The 19,150-nt window shown below is 41.0% G+C and overlaps 1 protein-coding gene across 1 annotated transcript; it reads left to right on the top strand.

Annotated features, from left to right (window-relative positions):
* Positions 1-18,078: 18,078 nt before the first annotated feature.
* Positions 18,079-18,603, top strand: LOC147423134 (uncharacterized). The gene is given in 1 exon segment (XM_086501452.1): positions 18,079-18,603. A coding segment is annotated over 1 exon segment (525 nt).
* The last annotated feature ends 547 nt before the right edge of the window (positions 18,604-19,150 follow it).

Genomic DNA, 19,150 nt, shown 5'->3' with positions numbered 1-19,150 from the left:
ATGCTTTGGTAGACTTTGTGAAACAGTAACCTGCATTCGTCTACAAACTCAGGTCGCATCATATGTAGAAATATTTTAGATCCCTTCTCCCTTTTCTTCATGAAGACCGACAACCAATCCTGATCTGTGACATCAGCCTCACTGAGGTGCTGGTAGAGCTTGCCCTCCAAGCTTAAGCGATACTCCTCATGCAACTCCTCTCGTGTGTAGCAAAATCGAGTTTGCTTGGGGTATTGAATCCTCCAGGAAGATCTTGCTGCAAACCACATTTGAAATAGTAAACAAACATAAACAAAGATTGAAAAGAACATTTCTACACTTGAAGAGACAGAGTTGATATGTACCAATGCTTTTGTCGTCGATAGTTTCAGACTTTATGCCCAATGGTGTGTACCTCCTAGGCTTGATACTAGATGAAAGCATGCTAGCTGAACCACCATCAACTGCTGCCATGGTGCTCTTTCACGGTGGAGTCTTCATATTACTGTACCAAAAAAAAAAACACAATCCGTGATTCACAATGTCCTCAAACAAACACATTGCTCAACTACAACAAAAGAGAGAGAGGGAGAGGGAGGGGGGGGGGGGGGGAGAGAGAGAGAGAGAGAGAGAGAGAGAGAGAGAGAGAGAGAGAGAGAGAGATTGGGGGGGGGGGGTTACAGTACCTGGTGAAGATTGAGGTCACAGAGAGAGGGTAGGCGTCCGCAGTTCTTCCTCGCTCTGTTCGATCACGCAGGGTGCATGAACATGGAGTAGCGCGTGGGTAGCTTCCTATTGTGTAGAATAGCATCCAAGAGAAGTCACAGTCACCCTCTACCCGTAAACAATGTTCAAAAAATGATGGCATTCTTGAAGTGGAGACATTTTCCATTTCTTGCAATTTTCCACGTTCCCAATAAATTATTTGAAGGGAAAAAATAAAACTTGAGAAGTACTTCAAAAACCACCTAGAAAAGCCCTTAAAATTGACCACCATTTCATGCTTTCACCCGACTACGTAGAAAAACGACATAGATAGAAAGAGATGATGACTATGGAGTTCATGGTTTCTCACCATGCTTTCGAAGTGATTTGGGGTTGTTGAAAGGCTTCTTGCTTTGCTGCAAGAGAGCGGTGATGAGAGCTACGTAGAGGTATTCGCCACGAAAACTTTCGGAGAGCGCGTACACTGTGAAACGAGAGAGAAGATAATAAGCGAATAGAGAGAGAGTATCCTTCTTCTTCTCCACGAGAGAGAAGAGTTTATTGAGATGGTGATTAAGAGCTTGCACCACTCCGTATAATAGATAAGTAACTCTGACTTCAAGGCAAGAGAGTTTCCGCGTGTGAGAGTGTATCTATCCTTCTAAAGTGAAAGAAGAGAGGTCTTTATATAGGCTCTCCGGGCCAAAAGCACTAGCTAAGAATAGAGTGAGGCAAGGAGAGACAAGTTCGTGCACGTTCGTAGATTTTCAAAAAGAAAAGATATTATTATTTTTAATTTTTTTTTGAGGACACGAATTTAGAAGCACGATTTCGAGACTCTAAGAAGAAGCTTGGCTTCCAAGAAAAGAGTCAGAAACGAAGCTCCTCCTCTCTTTTCTAAAAAGACTATTTCTTTCCTAAAAGCAAAGCCTTCGGTTTTTGGTGGTCAACTCTCTCACTTACCATTCAATTTTTACATTAAATTTGACCATCCAATAGTATCTAACCAACTAATAAAAACCATATCTTGACTACGCCATACCGTAACATCCGACATAATTATGACTTTCCAATATTGTCAACCAAAATTCGACGAAATAGATATTGAAAGTTATTTTTCTTATTTTTAAAAGAGACCCAAAAATTGGGGATCTTCCAATTAAAGCTTGGAAGAGAGGATTATAACCATACATTCTTCCTACCGTAAAGAGACATGCAAACCCTAAGCTTGATTACCATAATGAGATTAAACCTTTCTCTCTTTAATGAGACAAGGTTTCCATGGAAGCTTAACCCTAACCACACAAGGTCACCATGGAAGCTTAACCCTAATCACACACTAAGTCACCATGGAAGCTAAGCCTTAAATTGCAAGCTTGTCTTTCAATGCTTTTCCCAAGTGCAAAGTTACCATCACAGCTTAGCTTAAGAATTCAAATCTACCTTTGAAGCTTAAATTTATGATGCATAGATACTCTTAGCACTTAACTCTAATTGCGAAGCTACCATTAACACTAGAATGGTAATAGGGTCACACTTTTGTGTCCTGTTAAGTGACCATTTTGCTTGAATTATTTGAAGAGTATGAAAATGAATTTCTAGGTACTATATATCCACAAAGTTGCCTTATGAGCTGAAAAAAACTTAGCATTTTTTTTGGAGTATCGATCTCACCATTAACCTTACTCTTGCACAACATTTTTGAATCTAAACTGTGTGAAAAAACGGGTCCTGTTTTTTGTTTTTTTTCAATATTTGGCAACTATACCACTCTAAACTTCATGTTTGTGAGGTTTAGATGGCTAGAGGTTAGGCCTTCATAGTTCTCAACATGTTTTGATGCTTGTAGGGAGAGATAAGTGTTAAAATTGAAAGTTATGACCAATTTACAAGAATTGCATAATCCTGTTTTTTGGCCAAAATTAGCACTTTTATGATTTTTTTGGTGGCTTTCTTGATATTCAAATTCAATTTTGATTGTGTAAGTGTAATGTATAACGTAAATCTAATCTTCCTTGAGTTTTGGGGGACCTAATATTCTATATAGCATAGTATATGATGATGGTTGAGTTTTTTGATTGCTAAAGAATACGGTACATTTTAGAGTAGCAAGTATAACTTTCTCAATATTGCTAGTTTCTTAGGCCAACTATGTGTATTTTGTAGGTAGTAAACATATCTAATCATAGACTACAAACTTGGCTAGATATTGAGTAGTTTCTATGGGTTTCTAGAGGTCATAATGCTAAACCCAGTTTTTTCATGTTTGTTGTATTTAGCACTTTATCATTGCCCCCAAGGTTCCAATTGTAAGAGATCCATTATCCTTTTGACATGCTCCATGGCTCCTTTTGAATCCAAAGGCCCAAAGGAAACTAAGAAAACATGTATAATATAGTATCTGTATTGAGCATGACTATAGAAACTTTGATGATAGGTCCGCAGAATGACAAAAATGTAACTTTTTTGTACCTATTTTTTTTGCCCGAAAAAAAGTGAGGTAAAAGCAACTATATGTTTTGGTCACCAACCCATTGAAGTTAACAGGGCATTTTATCTCATGTCCTACAAAAATCCCCACTCTTATTTATATGCAATCGATCAACCATAAGAAATTGCTGTTTTGGGCAAAATGGACTGGTCCATCAACGTTGGAGGCTTGTAGTGACCAAGGGATGAGAAAAATTACAAGTTTCTCATTTTTTCCATATGTAGTAGTTATTGAACTATAAGCTCATGAAAGGATTTTTCAAAATGAGTGGATCTACTATGGTTTTGGAATTTTTTCCCAAAACCCTGAAAGGACACTTTTATGTCCTGTTAGGTTACCATTCTAGTGTTAAAGCTTAAACCTAAAATACAAGGTAACTTTATGTCCTGTTAGGTTACCATTCTAGTGTTAAAGCTTAAACCTAAAATACATAGGTAACTTTACACTTAGGTGTAATCTTTAGTGATTATGGTTATGGTCATGGTTATGGTTGTGCCGTTGGTTTGGGAATCGGCGTTATGGTTATGCTTTTGGAGAACTTGTCATGATTAAGATTTTTTAATTTGTGGTTTTGTAATTCTTTTTACAATTTTGATTATTTGCATATACCCACTCTTTAGTGTCAACTTGTAGGTGGAGTGAGGTTGCTTGTGCACTCTTCCTTTGGGTAGAGAGGTCTGTTTTCTGTTGTTGCAGTACATGCAGCATCAATTCCCAGTCTTCTCTGCCCAAAAAAAATTTGCAGGTTTGGTCGTCGGAACAGAGTTTGGTATATACGCCAGTATAGGCCTTGGAAGAACCGTCGGTATTCATTCAGTTTTTGACGCGTGTAAGTGCGCGCATACAAGCATATATATTTGCGTATATTTCGGCGGTTATAACTTGGCATATTTCGCTGGTGTTTATCGGTGTATATATCGATGGTACGATACCGGCGTTTATTACGATGCTTATTCCTGCGTATTTTACTTTTAAAAGAAAGCTTGTCTCGTCGGTATCTACACCGATTTTTACACGACGTGTTATAGCGTATACATTTTTCCTAACCGACAAAAATAAGGGCAAACTTGAATTCTCCCAGGTTTTAGGTCAAAATTTGAAGCTTTTGTCAGTAATTACAGTCAAAATTTAGTAGATTTCCCTGTTTTCTTAAAGCATGCTCAAAATCTAGCCGGGATTTTGTAATTCTAACGGTTAAAACACACTGCATCCCAGTTTCTTTTCTAATGCTAGTTTAGAGTAGCTCAAGTCTCATTCCTGAATCCCTACCCCTTCACGCTCTTGTTGAAGGGCGTCTTGTAGATACTCCTGACGTCAAAACTTCTAAAAAATTGCCTTGAAAACTAAGCAGCATCACTAGTCACTTCTGCTCATAAAATATGTGCACACGGAAAATTCCCAATATGAAGAAACCCTTCATCTAATTGCATCCTTATCTTATTAGGGCAGGCCTGGTGATTGTATCACTTGTTTGGCTTTCTAAAAGAAGCCTTAGTGTTGAGTTGGGTTAGGCATACTTTCATTGTTTTCAGAGCCATGATGGAGACTTACCTTAAATGTTATTTCCATTTTAAAATCTATACTATTTATAATGTAGCTTGAAAATTTGAAGGCCAAAGAAACCCTCCACGTCCAACTCTCCAAGCCTTTCAAGGCCACCACCCTTTTGCACCTACCTAGCTGCTGGGTTGTCCCGCATGCTAAACCCGTCCATGCGATAATAGTACATTCATCTTCGTGGGCATTGGATGCATCTGCAAGTTGCCTTGAATCACCATTTTTGGCCTGCCCAAAGTGCAAAGGCTATAGAGATGCTCTCTTTTTCCTGACTAAAATAGGAAAAAAAAAAGTTTTATTTTCAAGCATTTTTTGTTAGGCTTAAAATTCTGATTGGTTGAAATAAGATAGTGGATACTCATTTAGATGACTGGTACTCATTTCTAAGAGTAGGAGGTCAATGGTTATGGAAATGATAGCAATGAAAACTACTGAAAATCACAGACTCCCCTCGTAAGCAGATGAACATTGAATGCAAGCCTTAAAGATTGGAAGTGGGGAGGTTACTCAATTGACTATGGAGGGAGGTATGTGGGATACAACTTTTTGGGGGCCTTCATTATAGGGGTACCCAAAGAGATACCCCATTAGCTTGCAGCTGGCACGACAGCCCCCCTTGGTTATGACAGGCACGAGAAAATTGATTATGGTAGTACCGGGCAGGTAGAGGCATGTAGAGCAAGTGGCTTCAGAACCTGCATGGAAGAACGTAGGAGTGAGGAAAGTGTTTTTTTTGCGACGTAGGTGGGGGATTTAGCTACAGGAGACGGAAGGAGAAGAAGAGGAGAGATGGGCTGGTGCAAGGATATAGCGATATCCTTCTTTGACTTTCTCTTCAGGGGATTTCAGAGCTAGAGCCGCAGTCTCTCTCTCTCTCTCTCTCTCTCTCTCTCTCTCTATTTTTCGCTCGCCCGCTCGTTTGTCTGCAGCAATTCAGCAAGGCAGACTGTTGCAATCATAGAGAGGGGCATGACCGGCTTTCAAGGCAGGTTCAAAGGCGATAGTGGGAGCAGGTTGTACATAGGGGAGGGTGTAAGAGCACAGCTAGAGAGGTGCTACACTGGCTGGTGGTCTGTACTGAGGGCATGCGCATCTGCATGCTGTGGGCAATAGAGGTTGCGCACAATTGCAGAGAGAGAGAGAGAGAGAGAGATTCCACCTGTAGCAAGCACATGTAGGAGATATACATGAGCCACCGTGATTTGGGGAGCTGTGTTGGATGGCAAAAATGATCCAAATGATGGAGCTGGAGAGTCCCAGGGAGACAATCTGTTGCCAATGACTTCGCCTCGTCAGTTCTCCCTAATCTACCATCTGTGCCAAAGCTTGCCCGATATCCATATGCTCTGTCTAGCCATGCGTTGCAACTTGCCCTTGGTGTTGCCATCCTCGAGCTCCACGTTGTTCCCCCACACCTCTGCACCCACCCTGTCGTACTAAGTATTGTCCATGACATCTACTTAGTTTGCAACCCTACTCCATAGTCCACTGCCCAATATCTCCTTTTCGTTGTCAATGTCGAACACCAGCCCTATGTGCATCCAACTCTACCAGCCCATTCTCCTTTATTGCCTTCCTCATGTCTCCTTCTCGTTTGTTGTGTGCGCCACTGTGGTGCCCTTGTGCTGCCTCATAGAGTTGCTGCAGACTTATACAAGTCCCCCCTGCAATAGGCTCTTGCAATTTCCCTCTTATCTCGGGTTGAGACTCCATGACATTCTTGACAATAAGTCTAGAACGCTGTACCCTTAGCTTGAGCTCCACTCACTACCTTCAGCTCCCTGCAATGCGCATTTTCCTTTGCTCAACAAAGCCAAATCGTGTTTTTGAAGCACATTGCCCCTAAGTTGCCCCTCTGTCTACTGCTCTGCTCACATATATTTGGTTCCCATCGTCACGTTCATGCCAATCTGTACATCACTTTTGCCAAATCTCACAAGATCACTGGTTGGAACTCTGAAATTAGCACTATTTTCATGGCATGAAAGCGCCTCTGCGTTTGCCTGATGTTATTCTTACAACTGGGCTACACTCATGCACAACTGATTGGGATCTTTCAAGAGAAAGGAAGGGGCGACTCAATCTTTCTTATGATTTCAGAATAGCATTAGGCCTTCAAATGGCCCTTCAAAGGAAAAATTATGTAATTGCCATCTACATATGTAGCACTCATTATTCATGATTCTGTTGTGGAGGATGTGGAACTGAAAATAATATTTTTCCTTCTCATGGATCTATCGCATCTTTTCTACGAAGAACTTTTCTTTTCTAAATTCCAAAAGCTGTGTGAGCTTGTTGCCTATGCTTAACTTAATTTGCAAACTCAAGGCACTGCACTACAATTGTAAGCTCTTTTTTGAATAAATGATATTATCTTCTTGATTTTAATGATAGTTGCTATGTTGAAAATTCTTTGTTTTCCAATGAATTCTTTGTGTTGAGTCCACCTCTCCATTGGCACTTCCACAATGTAAAGAGTGACCTCATGTGCCTACGGTCTCCAACTTGCCTTTTGGCTACTTTGAACATGAAATGACAGTTCTTCGGGAGATCAATTAATTACAGTGTGAACAATGTTGCCTTTCAAGTTGCTTAAAAATTATGAAAACCAGTGATGTTGGCAATGCCTTCCTTTGTATAAGGGAAATAATTGCATTCGATTAAGGAGTCTATCATAGGGAATAGCATAGCCACTTTATAACATTACTTGTTCCATTTGGGAGAGGGGTGGGGGTGGGGGGGTAGATAATTTGTTTTTGGCTCAGTTATAAGTCGAGACAGACATTTCCTTGAGCAGTGGCAAAGATTTCTAGATGTGGCCTCACTTTTAAGCAAGGAATTTTGCAATACAAGGGCATCAATATGATAATACGGGGCTCTTAGAACCATAGGATTGCTGGACCTCTCCCATCCTGAGAGTGTAATGCATCTTAGAACCATAGGCTTTTTCGACCTCTCCTATAACAAGCTTGAAGGATTAAATTGCTCCTTTGTGGTTCAAATTGATGTCTAATAAATACATCTTTGGCCCAGATCCCTTCAGATGGGCAATTGAGTGTTGCTTCTTCAACAAGTTTTGAACACAGCGAGGTCTATGCGGTGAACCCTTGTGCCAATGTGCTAGAAGATGACCTTGAGACAGAAATCTTGACTTTAACATGGCAAGACCAATAAGTGCATTGGAAGCTCACTTGAGTGTGAGAACATTAGCATGGGAGGTCACTATGTGCCTCCACACTCCATATCACTACGAAAGCTTTAGTGCACTTTCAAAGGGGACACCTCCTCATTTGGGGTGATCTTGCTAGAGCTCGTCATTGGAAAGTCACCTTCAGACAAGCAATTTTTTAAAGATGGAAATCTGGTAGGTTGGGTAAGGCAGCTTGTGAATGAGAGGCATCAATTGGTTAATATGGTCTACCCATGCACAAACTTGCAAAACAGAGCTAAAAACTCATCACCGTTCTTTTGCAAAATACATGGTTTTTTAATGAAGCCTAGTGCAACACATTGAACTATATATGCTATCAACATGATACTTGATGTGAAACTCTATAAACCCCAATAGAGAACATTAAACAAATATGATTTTTCTCATAGGAAATGATTCATCCAAACACAAGCGGATGTGTTGCTTTATCATCTGAGTAGTCTCTAGTTTGATTGTCCATCGAGGATGAGAGAGAAAGCTAGCTTGGAGTTTTTGGCTTTCTAAAAGAAACCTTAGAAGAGTGTTGTGTTAGGCATACTTTCAATGTTTGCAGTGATGATTGAGACATATCTTAATTGTTATTTCAGTTTTAAAATAGTACATGGATCTTAAGTGGTGGTTGAGACATATCTTAAATGTTATTTAAGCTTTAAAATAGTACATGGATCTTTTTATTTCACCCTTCATTTCACATCCCAACATGTCTTGACTTTTCTTGCCTTCTATTGTTCTAAGTGTTTGGGAAAAGTGTGCCTCAACTTAGCCTTGAACCAGTTGAAAAAGCAAATCAGTCGATTGAAGGGAGGGGAACAGGGATTTTAATTACGCGATCACGCATTTTGTTAAATGTTAATTATTGTTGTTATTCTAATGTCATGACCTACGAAAACCGGTAGAAAACGTAGAACCAGCGAAACGACCAACAATCACGACAGGCCCGACGGGTTTAATATGAAACCCGGCGGGCCCGGTGGGACAAGCAAGAATCCCGCCGGGCCCGTCGTGTACCCGCTCCATATTTGGCGGCTCTATATAACCCTTTTATAGAAATCACATCACATCACCTCTTCCTCTAAATTTGGTCATCCTTTAAAATTTCTTTCTATTTTGATTAGAGCTCCAATCATGGGTCATTAGTTCTTTTTTGGACTGGACTGATTCATGAAAGGAGGTAGGAAGGTGAATCTTTGGGTCGATATCTCTACTTTGGGATGGACTGATCACATATTTGATTCACCGTTTTATTTGCTTGCTCATGTTTGAGTAGATTGAGGTTTATTCCCTTCAAGCTTCACTACTACGCTTGTGTGTGATATTGATTACAACACTAATGTTTGGTTTGAATAATACTTGAAAGAAGAGATAGCATACTGAGCTATGTTTATTGGTATTGCAGACATCCAATAAGTATGTCTTCCACCGGGAATGTGAGCGGTGATGTTGGTGTCTCAAGCCTGGCTTCCTTGAGGAGACCTCCTACCTCGATGCCAGGTCGTGCTTCGCAGAGCACCACTTCGCAGGGCAAGCAAAAGGCAGGTGGAAAAAGTCCAGGACCCGAGTGGAATTTTGCCACAAATTTAAATAAGTATCAAGATTGGAAATGTAACTTTTGTGGCGAAGAGAAATCTGGAGGAGCACCAAGAATAAGGGATCATTTGCTAGGTGGCAATACCAGAATCCAAGGAGGAAAGTGCAAGGGCTTAGGTGCAGAAGAAGCAGCTATGCGCTTAAAAGCTTTAATTGGTAAGCTAATTTCCATGAGAAAAAGATCAAAACTCTCTACTTTCGACCATCACACCCCAGTATCGATAAAATCAAACCAGGACGAGGGATCATTGGGTGTAACGCCCACAAATGGAAGCACTCAAAGCAGGGAACCAACTTCTCATATCGATGGAACTACACCTCCAAACCATGGATCTACTAACTTTCAGGTAGGATCGTAAAAAAGTAGACAAGTTCGCTTACAGACGAGCTTCAAAACGCTTGCCTTAGAAGAAGCACAACTTGCACTAGCTAAAGCCGTCTATTTCACTGGGGGATCATTGGCCATTGTCACCCGTGATGCATGGAAGTCAGCTTGGAAATGCATTGGGGAGTATGGTGCTGGATTTACCCCTCCAACATATCACCATATGAGAAACCAACTGTTGGATAAATGTTACACAAGCACACAACAGGATATTCAAAGGGTAATATTAAATGCAACAGAACAATCTGGATACACCATAGTTAGTGATGGTTGGTCCAACGTTCAAAGGCGGCCATTGATCAACATCATGCTTGTATGTCCTCGTGGTGAATGTTTTATCAAAGCTGTGGATAGCTCTGGTCAAATACAGTTTGACAGTTTTATAGCTGACATCATTGGCGACGCAGTTGAGGAACTTGGAAAAGAAAATGTTGTCCAAGTAATCATGGACAATGCCAAAAATTGTAGGGTTGCAGGTAGGATACTTGAAAGTTGCTTCTCTCACCTATATAGTGATGGTTGCAGTACACACAGCTTGAACTTGGTATTGCAAGATTGGTACAAGAGTAATGACACAGAGTGGTTCAAATGGATAGTAGATAATGCTCGCTTAATAGTCAAGTTTGTTTTGAAGCGTCGAGGGTTCTTGACATGTACCGTCAGAGGATGTCTACTATGTTAAAACTGTGCGAAACTAGATTTTGCACCAACTACTATACGGTAGAATCACTAATAAAAAATAAGAATGCTGTGATGGAGACATTTGTTTGTGCCACTTTTTTAGAATGGGAGGCCGGTCAAAGGGAGAAGATAAAAAGCAAAATAGGGGTGATCAGAGATCTACTAGCTGATCGCCACTTCTGGGATGATGTGGTGGATGTGCGTAATGTCATGATGCCAATTATGCTCGCATTACGCCAACTGGATTTTGCCTTGCCTAACATAGGTAAGGTGTGGATGGCTTGGTGGAGTGTTCAAGAAAGCCTTGCAAACCCAGAGGAGCCCCAAGAGTCAATTGTGAAGCCTTGGAAGACACCATTCACTCAAAAGAGGAGAGAAATTCTGAGAAAGTATGTGCATGGTCGATGGGTTGGAGCACATAGTCCACTACAGAGCGTAGCTTTCTTATTGGATCCAGAGTATTTGGCAATGGAAATAGACAAACTTGATGAGGAGGTGTTGGAAGACTTTTATGATGTGATAGTCAGGTTTTATGTTGATCCTTATGAGCATGCATCAGCTGTTACTGATCTTACAAAGTTTAAACTCAAAGAGGGTAAGTTTGGTACAGAATTTGTGCAGAACCTTGCCACAAAGCAACCAGCGTAGAAGTGGTGGATGATGAATGGTGGTAGTGTACCCACCCTTAAATGCCTAGCTGTTAGAATCCTAGCCCAATGTGCATCCAGTTCAAGTTCTGAGAGAAACTGGAGTACATATAAATATGTACATTCCACCATCAGAAACCGCCTTCTAAATTCAAGAGCTGAAAAATTGGTGTATATGTACTGCAACCATCGGCTATTGGCAAGAGTGCAAGCTGAGAACTACAAAGAGGAGATGCCGCGCTGGACTTATGATGTAACCAATGATGAGGTGGACGAAGACAGTGAGCTGCAAGGGGAATCTCATGAAGTAGAAACTACATGTACTTTAGAAGAGATTGAAGAGAATTTGGAAATTGAACCAACTTTGACCCGTCGCAGCAAGCGACGGTGGTTTAATTAATAGATTATCAAATCCATTGAGTGACTTCTGTTTAAGTTCAGAAACTGTTTATCTTATAAGCTTTGTTTTATATTTAGTTTAAGGTTTAGACATTTGCTTAATAATAAACGAAGCCCTTAAAAACCTTTACAAGGCCACAAATCACTATTAAAGCTTCATAATATACAAAGCCCTAACAAATCTTTGCATTATCACATATCATAATTGAAGCTCAAGTGAAGACAATTCACAATTCACTAATAAATTCTCGCAAGACAACGAGTAAATGTTTTCAAATGTTACAAAAACTATCCAAGTGATAGTGAAATATTTGTGAGAATATCTTCATTCTCCTGTTCACGCTGACCTTTAAGCTTATTATAGTCTTCAGACATTTTGAACATTGCATATAGCTTTTTTGATATCTCATACTCACATATAGCACAATGAAAGCTATTCATCATGCTTTGCATCAAGCATGATATATGGTACATATGTCCGCATGGCAAGCTGAAGTGACCACACCACTCATGAAAGAATGATCTACATATGGGGCAAGGACCACCGTGCTCACCAGAAGCTGGAGGGGCCTCAATAGATGTTGGGTGCTCAATCAATGTGGCAGCATTTTGTTTTTTTATAGTCGCCTCTAATTACTTTACGTGGCGAGATAGCACCTTCACATCCCTTTGCAAGTCTCTATTTAGGGTTGCTTCTGCATGAGAGCCTTGTGTAGCTTGTGATGCTTGCCTGAGTTGAGTTTGAAGCTCCTCCTTAACTTGGTGCACTTCCATTGATGCACCTTCTAGTGCCAATGACATCTCTTGCCGTGTGACGATGATTGCACTACTACGAATTTCCTCAACCGTCATATGACGTTTCCTTGAGCTGAAGTCCACTGCTTCACCCAAGACATAATGCATGTATAACATCTTGGCAAACCACAATGGACAATCCATATGACGCATATGATGACCCATAACATCGAGATATATGTTCTCTCCATTGTCTCGTATGTCTGCATTAATGCATTGTGATAGCTTGAGTCGGTCTTTCTTGATGTTGTCATCTGCAACGCCTGGCCATATGGATTTGACCATTTCTCGGTCAATCCTAGAGTTCACCTCTTTCCATTGTGTACTCACTGGGTTGGCCCACTAGGAGCAACGAGCTGCAATTCAAGCGGTGTCATTCACTCCACCGCCTTGACACATGGATTTGAGACGCTCAAAAGCGCGCTTAGCCCTTTGATTATCATTATCCATATCCTGATTAAACACTATACTTCAGTTACGGCATACAAACTTAATGATAATCAATTGCTATAAGAGTAACCACCATTTTACGACAATCAATTGATATAAGAGTAACCACCATTTTACGACAATCAATTGATATAAGAATAACCACCATCTTACGACAATCAATTGATCTAAGAGTAACCACCATTTTTTAAATCAATGAATGACAATCAGTGATTCCACGTGGCTTATTGCTTGAAACTTAAGAGAAAAAACAAAACTCATAGAAAATTTGTTGTCTATTGAGATATAACAAAGTGTTTTTATTACTCATACATCATCCATGGCGCATAAAAACCAAATTTTAAAAGTGCTTTTATAAGTCAAAAGTCTCAAAAAACCCTGCTTCATAAAGTACATCATATATCCATAAAAAAAAGGCTACACTCATTTCAGAGGGAGGGCGTAAGCATCGTTCTAGCTAGGCTTCAAATCTTTCTAATTCTTCATCCAAAAGTGCCAAGGTCTTTCTCTCTGTGGATTTCTTCCTCACCCAACCTTCCACAACAATCCTAGATATGGCTTGTACCTCCACTGAAACCTTATGTTTGAACCAATTTGTGATGTAGTAGTCAGAGAAATCTCCACAAAACTTACAAAATTTCCATATCACCCATCCTATGGCATACACATCTGTGGCCTTGGTCCATGGGCACTGGTGATTGCCATCTAGTAACTCAGGAGCTTGCCAAGGATGAAGCTTTTGCCAGTTTTCATCGGTATTGTTGGTCTTTTGTGTCTCTAAGCCAACATGCAGAGCCAATCCCCAATCAATTATTCCAATACGGGGAGTGAGATCCTTGGTAAAGTCCAACATGATGTTCCATGGATGGAGATCAGTGTGGATCACTCCCTCGTCATGTGCAAATCGCAATGCCTTCACCAAGGCATGGATCAATGAGGGAGCATGATTGCACATGCTCTTGATACGTGTTTTTTGGTCTTCAGAGGGCTGCTCCCATTTAAAGTCTGCAGGGATCTTTCCTTTCTCCTCTTGATGCACTACAAGCGTCGTGAAAGAGCCATGTGGATGAGGCACTGTCTCCATAAGATCACCTAAAGTTCCCCCATTGAAGTAGGGGAATATCAGAAACCATGGCAACGTTACAGAGTGGGAAATACTCCTCACAATCCCTCTATGGTTGAGATCTACCCCACTTTCTGATGCAAAGATTTTCCACTGATGCTTGGCTTGTCCTTTGAACTCCTTGGCACAATAAGTATTCGTTGCAGGAAGGAAACTGATCCCTTTGATTTGAACTTGCCACCCTGTGCCATAAGCCCCTGACCCAAGTTTCTTGATCTTCTTAATGGACTTATTTGGAATGCCCAGAGTCATACTACATTCAGAATTGTATATACTGCTCTCCAGGTGACTGGCAGAAGTAGTAGAACCTGATGTTCCCTCAATGGCAGCCTCCTCAATATACGGTTCTCCAACTTCGCTGCTCCCCACAACTCTGGTGACATCCATTCGCATTTTCTTGCTTAGGACAAACTGTGTTTCTATGTGGGATGCTCGCCTTGACCTCTCCTTTTCAGCTCTCCATCTAGTGTTCCAATGCTCTAGCTTACCCTTGTCTACTTCTTGAGGGCATTCCTCTTTCAAATCAGAGGCCACCTTGGGAAAATTGCCCACCCAACTGCTCAGTAATGAGTTTATTGATTTGGTTGTTTTGTCTGGATATAACAACAACATTTTGCGGGCAATCTCACTGTATAATGATTGCAATCTAGACTCATCTGCAACAATCTGTGCTATATCGTCGAGATCTAGTGCACTGACGATCGTAATCAACAATTGTCTAATTTTCTTTTTGAACTCTATCATTGAAGTAGCATAAGGATCCATTTTGCCTGCAATGGTATTATTGCAAACAACACATTGTGAAATATAACTATGTGCCACTGCATTTGGATCTTTTCTACGTGAAAGAAAAAGTGCAATATAGACCATAGATCTCGTACGCTTTTGCAGTGACACACCTAATCGCAATTGCAACCATGTGCCACTGCCTCACCGCACGACAACTTACAAACAGATGCTCCTGTCATTCTAGCAGCAACACACCTAGCCGCAATTGCAACCATGTGCCGAAGTATGAATGACTGGGGGCAAAATAAAACATAGTCACCCTACGCTTTTGCAATGACAAACCTAGCTGCAATTGCAACCATGTGCCAGTGCATCCATGCACGGTGACTTCTTTCAAACAGATGCTCCTGTCATTCTAGCAGCAGCACACCTAGTCGGAATTGCAACCATGTGCCAAAGCATGAATGACTGGGAGCAACATAGAACATAGTCATCCTACGCTTTTGCAATGACACACCTAGCCGCAATTGCAACCATGTGCCACTGCATCCACACACGGTAACTTCTTTCAAACAGATGCTCCTGTCATTCTAGCAGCAACACACCTAGTCGCAATTGCAACCATGTGCCGAAGCATGAATGACTGGGAGCAACATAAAACATAGTCATCCTACGCTTTTGCAATGACACACCTAGTCGCAATTGCAACCATGTGCCAGTGCATCCACGCACGATGTATTCTTTCAAGATTCAAGCATATGAAGCATTATGAAATTATTTGGCACACATTCATGCATTAGATGCTACCGTCAATCTAGCAGCAACACACCTAGTCGCAATTGCAACCATGTGCCGAAGCATGAATGACGGGAAGCAATATAAAACATAGTCATCTTGCGCTTTTGCAATGACACACCTAGCCGCAATTGCAACCATGTGCCACTGCATCCACGCACGATGACTTCTTTCAAACAGATGCTCCTGTCATTCTAGCAACAACACACCTAGTCGCAATTGCAACCATGTGCTGAAGCATGAATGACTGGGAGCAACATAAAACATAATCACCCTACGCTTTTGCAATGACACACCTAGCCGCAATTGCAACCATGTGCCAGTGCATTCACGCACGGTTACTTCTTTCAAATAAATGCTCCTGTCATTCTAGCAGCAACACACCTAGTCGCAATTGCAACCATGTGCCGAAGCATGAATGACTGGGAGCAATATAAAACTTAATCATCGTACGCTTTTGCAATGACACACCTAGCCGCAATTGCAACCATGTGCCAGTGCATCCACGTACGATGATTTGATAAAAGAAATTTTAAACCTTTAAGTTTTAACGCAAAAAACTCAAAAAAACATCAATAAAATAAGGAAGGGTTTAAAAAATTACTGCTACACTGCTTTGAGAATGTGGAAAGCTGCCAGAAAGTTTGGTGAAGACTTTTCAATGTGCCTCTTTTGTGAAAAGACAGGCACTGGCGTCACCTTTATATAGCCACGGCGGGCCCGACGGGCAAATAGCTTTACCCGGCGTGACCGTCAGGGAAGATTCACTAGCCCGGCGGGCCCGGCAGGCCAACTAATTAGCCCGGCGGGCTACGAGCCGGTCTCCAGGTCTCCTTGGAGGTCAAAAAAGATGAATGTCAATTAACAAAATATTTGTTATTTTGCATTTCTATTGTTATTAACCTGAAATTATAGTGTGATCACGTCATTTTGAAATCCCTAGAGGGGAAGAAGGAGAAAATCCGGCTAGAAAATTTTAAAAAATAGAGCTAAATTACAAAAATTACCAATTATTTTGCAAAATTTTCGCTTTGGATCTACCCTAAAGGGAATTTTTTATGTTTGTGAAATCGATTTTTCCTGAACACTATTGTTTTAGAATGTTAAAGTGAAGCTTCACCTTGTATAATTCTAGTAAATACTATAGATACACACACACACACACACACACACATTGATGAGTTCTTTTTATTTCACATTTCATTTCACAGCTTCACATGGCTTAACTTTTCTTGCATTCTATAAATTAATTCTAATCAATATTAAAAAAAGGTTCTTTTATTAAGCAACCGCCAACCGAATTTCTTCCTCATCATAAAGAAGTTAACTGGAAATACTAGCATAAATTTGCAAGATTTTTGACCTATTTTCTCACATAATTCACCGATTTTCTTCCCTTTACCATGGTTTGCAACCGGCTAGTCTCAATTTTAAACTGGCTCAAGGCTAAGCTAAGGCAATCTTAATTAAACTCAACCTTAAACACCAATTTGAGTTAAACTCAACCTTAACGACTTTAACACTTTCTTAATTTTTAGAAAGCCACCGTGACCCTTTCACTTGTTTTATATAAAGGTAGATAAAATTGATAAAGAACTTATGTGCCCTTTTCATTGGCAGGCCTTCTGATGTTAAACACTTGTTTTTTAACAACCAGTTGCGTCAAATCCTGGACCTTGAAAGTTGATAGGCTGTGTGCATGTGTGTGTGTGTGTGTGTGTGATAGAGAGAGAGAGAGAGAGAGAGAGAGAGAGAGAGAGAGAGAGAGAGAGAGAGAGAGAGAGAGAGAGACGTATGGGTACTAGGGAGAGACGAACGACTCATGGCAGACCCTGCGCACAGCCTCGGTGTGTGTGTGTGTGTCAGAGAGAGAGAGAGAGAGAGAGAGAGAGAGAGAGAGAGAGAGAGAGAGAGAGAGAGAGAGAGAGAGAGAGAGAGAGAGAGAGAGTCTCAGAGAGATGAACGACTCATGGGCCATCCTGGCCATGACACTGATGGGAGAAGTAGCTGTGTGCACTTTTAGTGATAGCCTGATAGGTGTGAACTTGGTCAAGAAGAAGCGTAATATAGATAGGTGTGCACTATGAACTTGGTCAAGCCAACTCGTCGTGTTTAAGTCTGCTTGCAGCTGCGTCGTGTTCAAGTCTGCCATGAGTTTTCCACCTCTCCCTAGTCGTACATATATCTCTAAACCATCACGAGTCACGCTCATACACAACCTACTAGGAGTCTCTCTCTCTCTCTACCCCCCCTTCCTAGGACACACACACACACCCAACAGCTAGGAGTCGACATGGCTACATCACTCTCTCTCTCTCACTCTCTCTCTCTCTCTCTCTCTCTCTCTCACACACACACACACACACACACACACACACACACACACACACACATGCACACAGCCTATCAAGGTCTAGGATTTGACGCAACTGGTTGTTATAATTAAGAAGAAGTGAACTTGGTCAAGCCGACTCGTCGTGTTCAAGTCTGCTTGCCGTTGCGTCGGAAGTGCATTGTTAAGTTATAGAGCTCTGCAGCGTAAAGATGGACCTACAGAAGAGGGCTACAGAGCTCTGCAGCGATGTGCAGAAGAGGGCTAAAGTCCGACATCCTGACGACGTAGCTATTGCAACTCTCTCCTCATCTTCTGGTGACGTAGCTCACGTTGATGATAAGGATCTGCCCTAGATCTTCCTCAACCACTATGGCCGCTAGAAGGCAGAGCTTGTGGAGAATGTCAAGCTTGTGGAGCACCTCTACCATGGCCCCAAGAATGTCGGACACAGCCCCGTATTCGACCTCGACTGCATCCATTCTCTACCCAGTGGCCACAACTACCCGACCCGCATCTTCCAAACTTGTCGAACCTGCAAAATGGCAATGGTGGTGCTGAGCGAGGACTACGTGCAGAGCCCCTGGTCCATGCTAGAGCTACAGTACCTCCTCCGCGGTCCCCTCGAACGCCCCATCTTCCCTCTTTTCTATGGGTTGAAACCCATAGATCTAATCACTCCTGCAAATCTGGAGCGCTGGAAAAAATACTGGGCCCGAAACGCCCCACATTGGTAGGAAATTATATACACAAGAAACTTTGGACGCATTTCTATATAGCAAAAAAAATATAATTACTAGGCAACTTACTATATTGAATACACATATCTAGTAAGAGTGCAAACTAGTAATAATGAGAATACTCCTATATAGTTGTAACCATAATATTATAGCTATATGGGAGTTTTAAGTAACCATATAGCAAGATTTCTTACTAGTTTGACTCGGATTCTCCTAAATGGTTGTAGCCATAATATTATAGGTATATGGGAGTTTTAACTAACCATGTAGTAAGAAATTCTTTTTTCATCTACATAGTTGTAGCCACAAAATGCTATCTATGTAGTTGTATTATAATAATCCACACAAATAATCAATTTAACATAACATATACAAAATAGCACATACTTTTTGACTAAAAGAGATAAAGGTTAAATAGAAAACTAAAAATGATCACTTTCATATAGATGTCTCTCAAAAATTCTTACAAAGTCCATCATACAACCATTAGTCTTTATCATTGGCTACTTCTACATCCTTCAAAGAAAGAGAGCCAATCTTTTCA

The sequence above is a fragment of the Adiantum capillus-veneris genome, chromosome 26 (assembly GCF_014529385.1).
Source record: "Adiantum capillus-veneris isolate H3 chromosome 26, ASM1452938v2, whole genome shotgun sequence".
In the NCBI taxonomy this organism is placed as follows: Eukaryota; Viridiplantae; Streptophyta; class Polypodiopsida; order Polypodiales; family Pteridaceae; genus Adiantum; species Adiantum capillus-veneris.
This window is presented reverse-complemented; position numbering and strand designations above follow the sequence as displayed.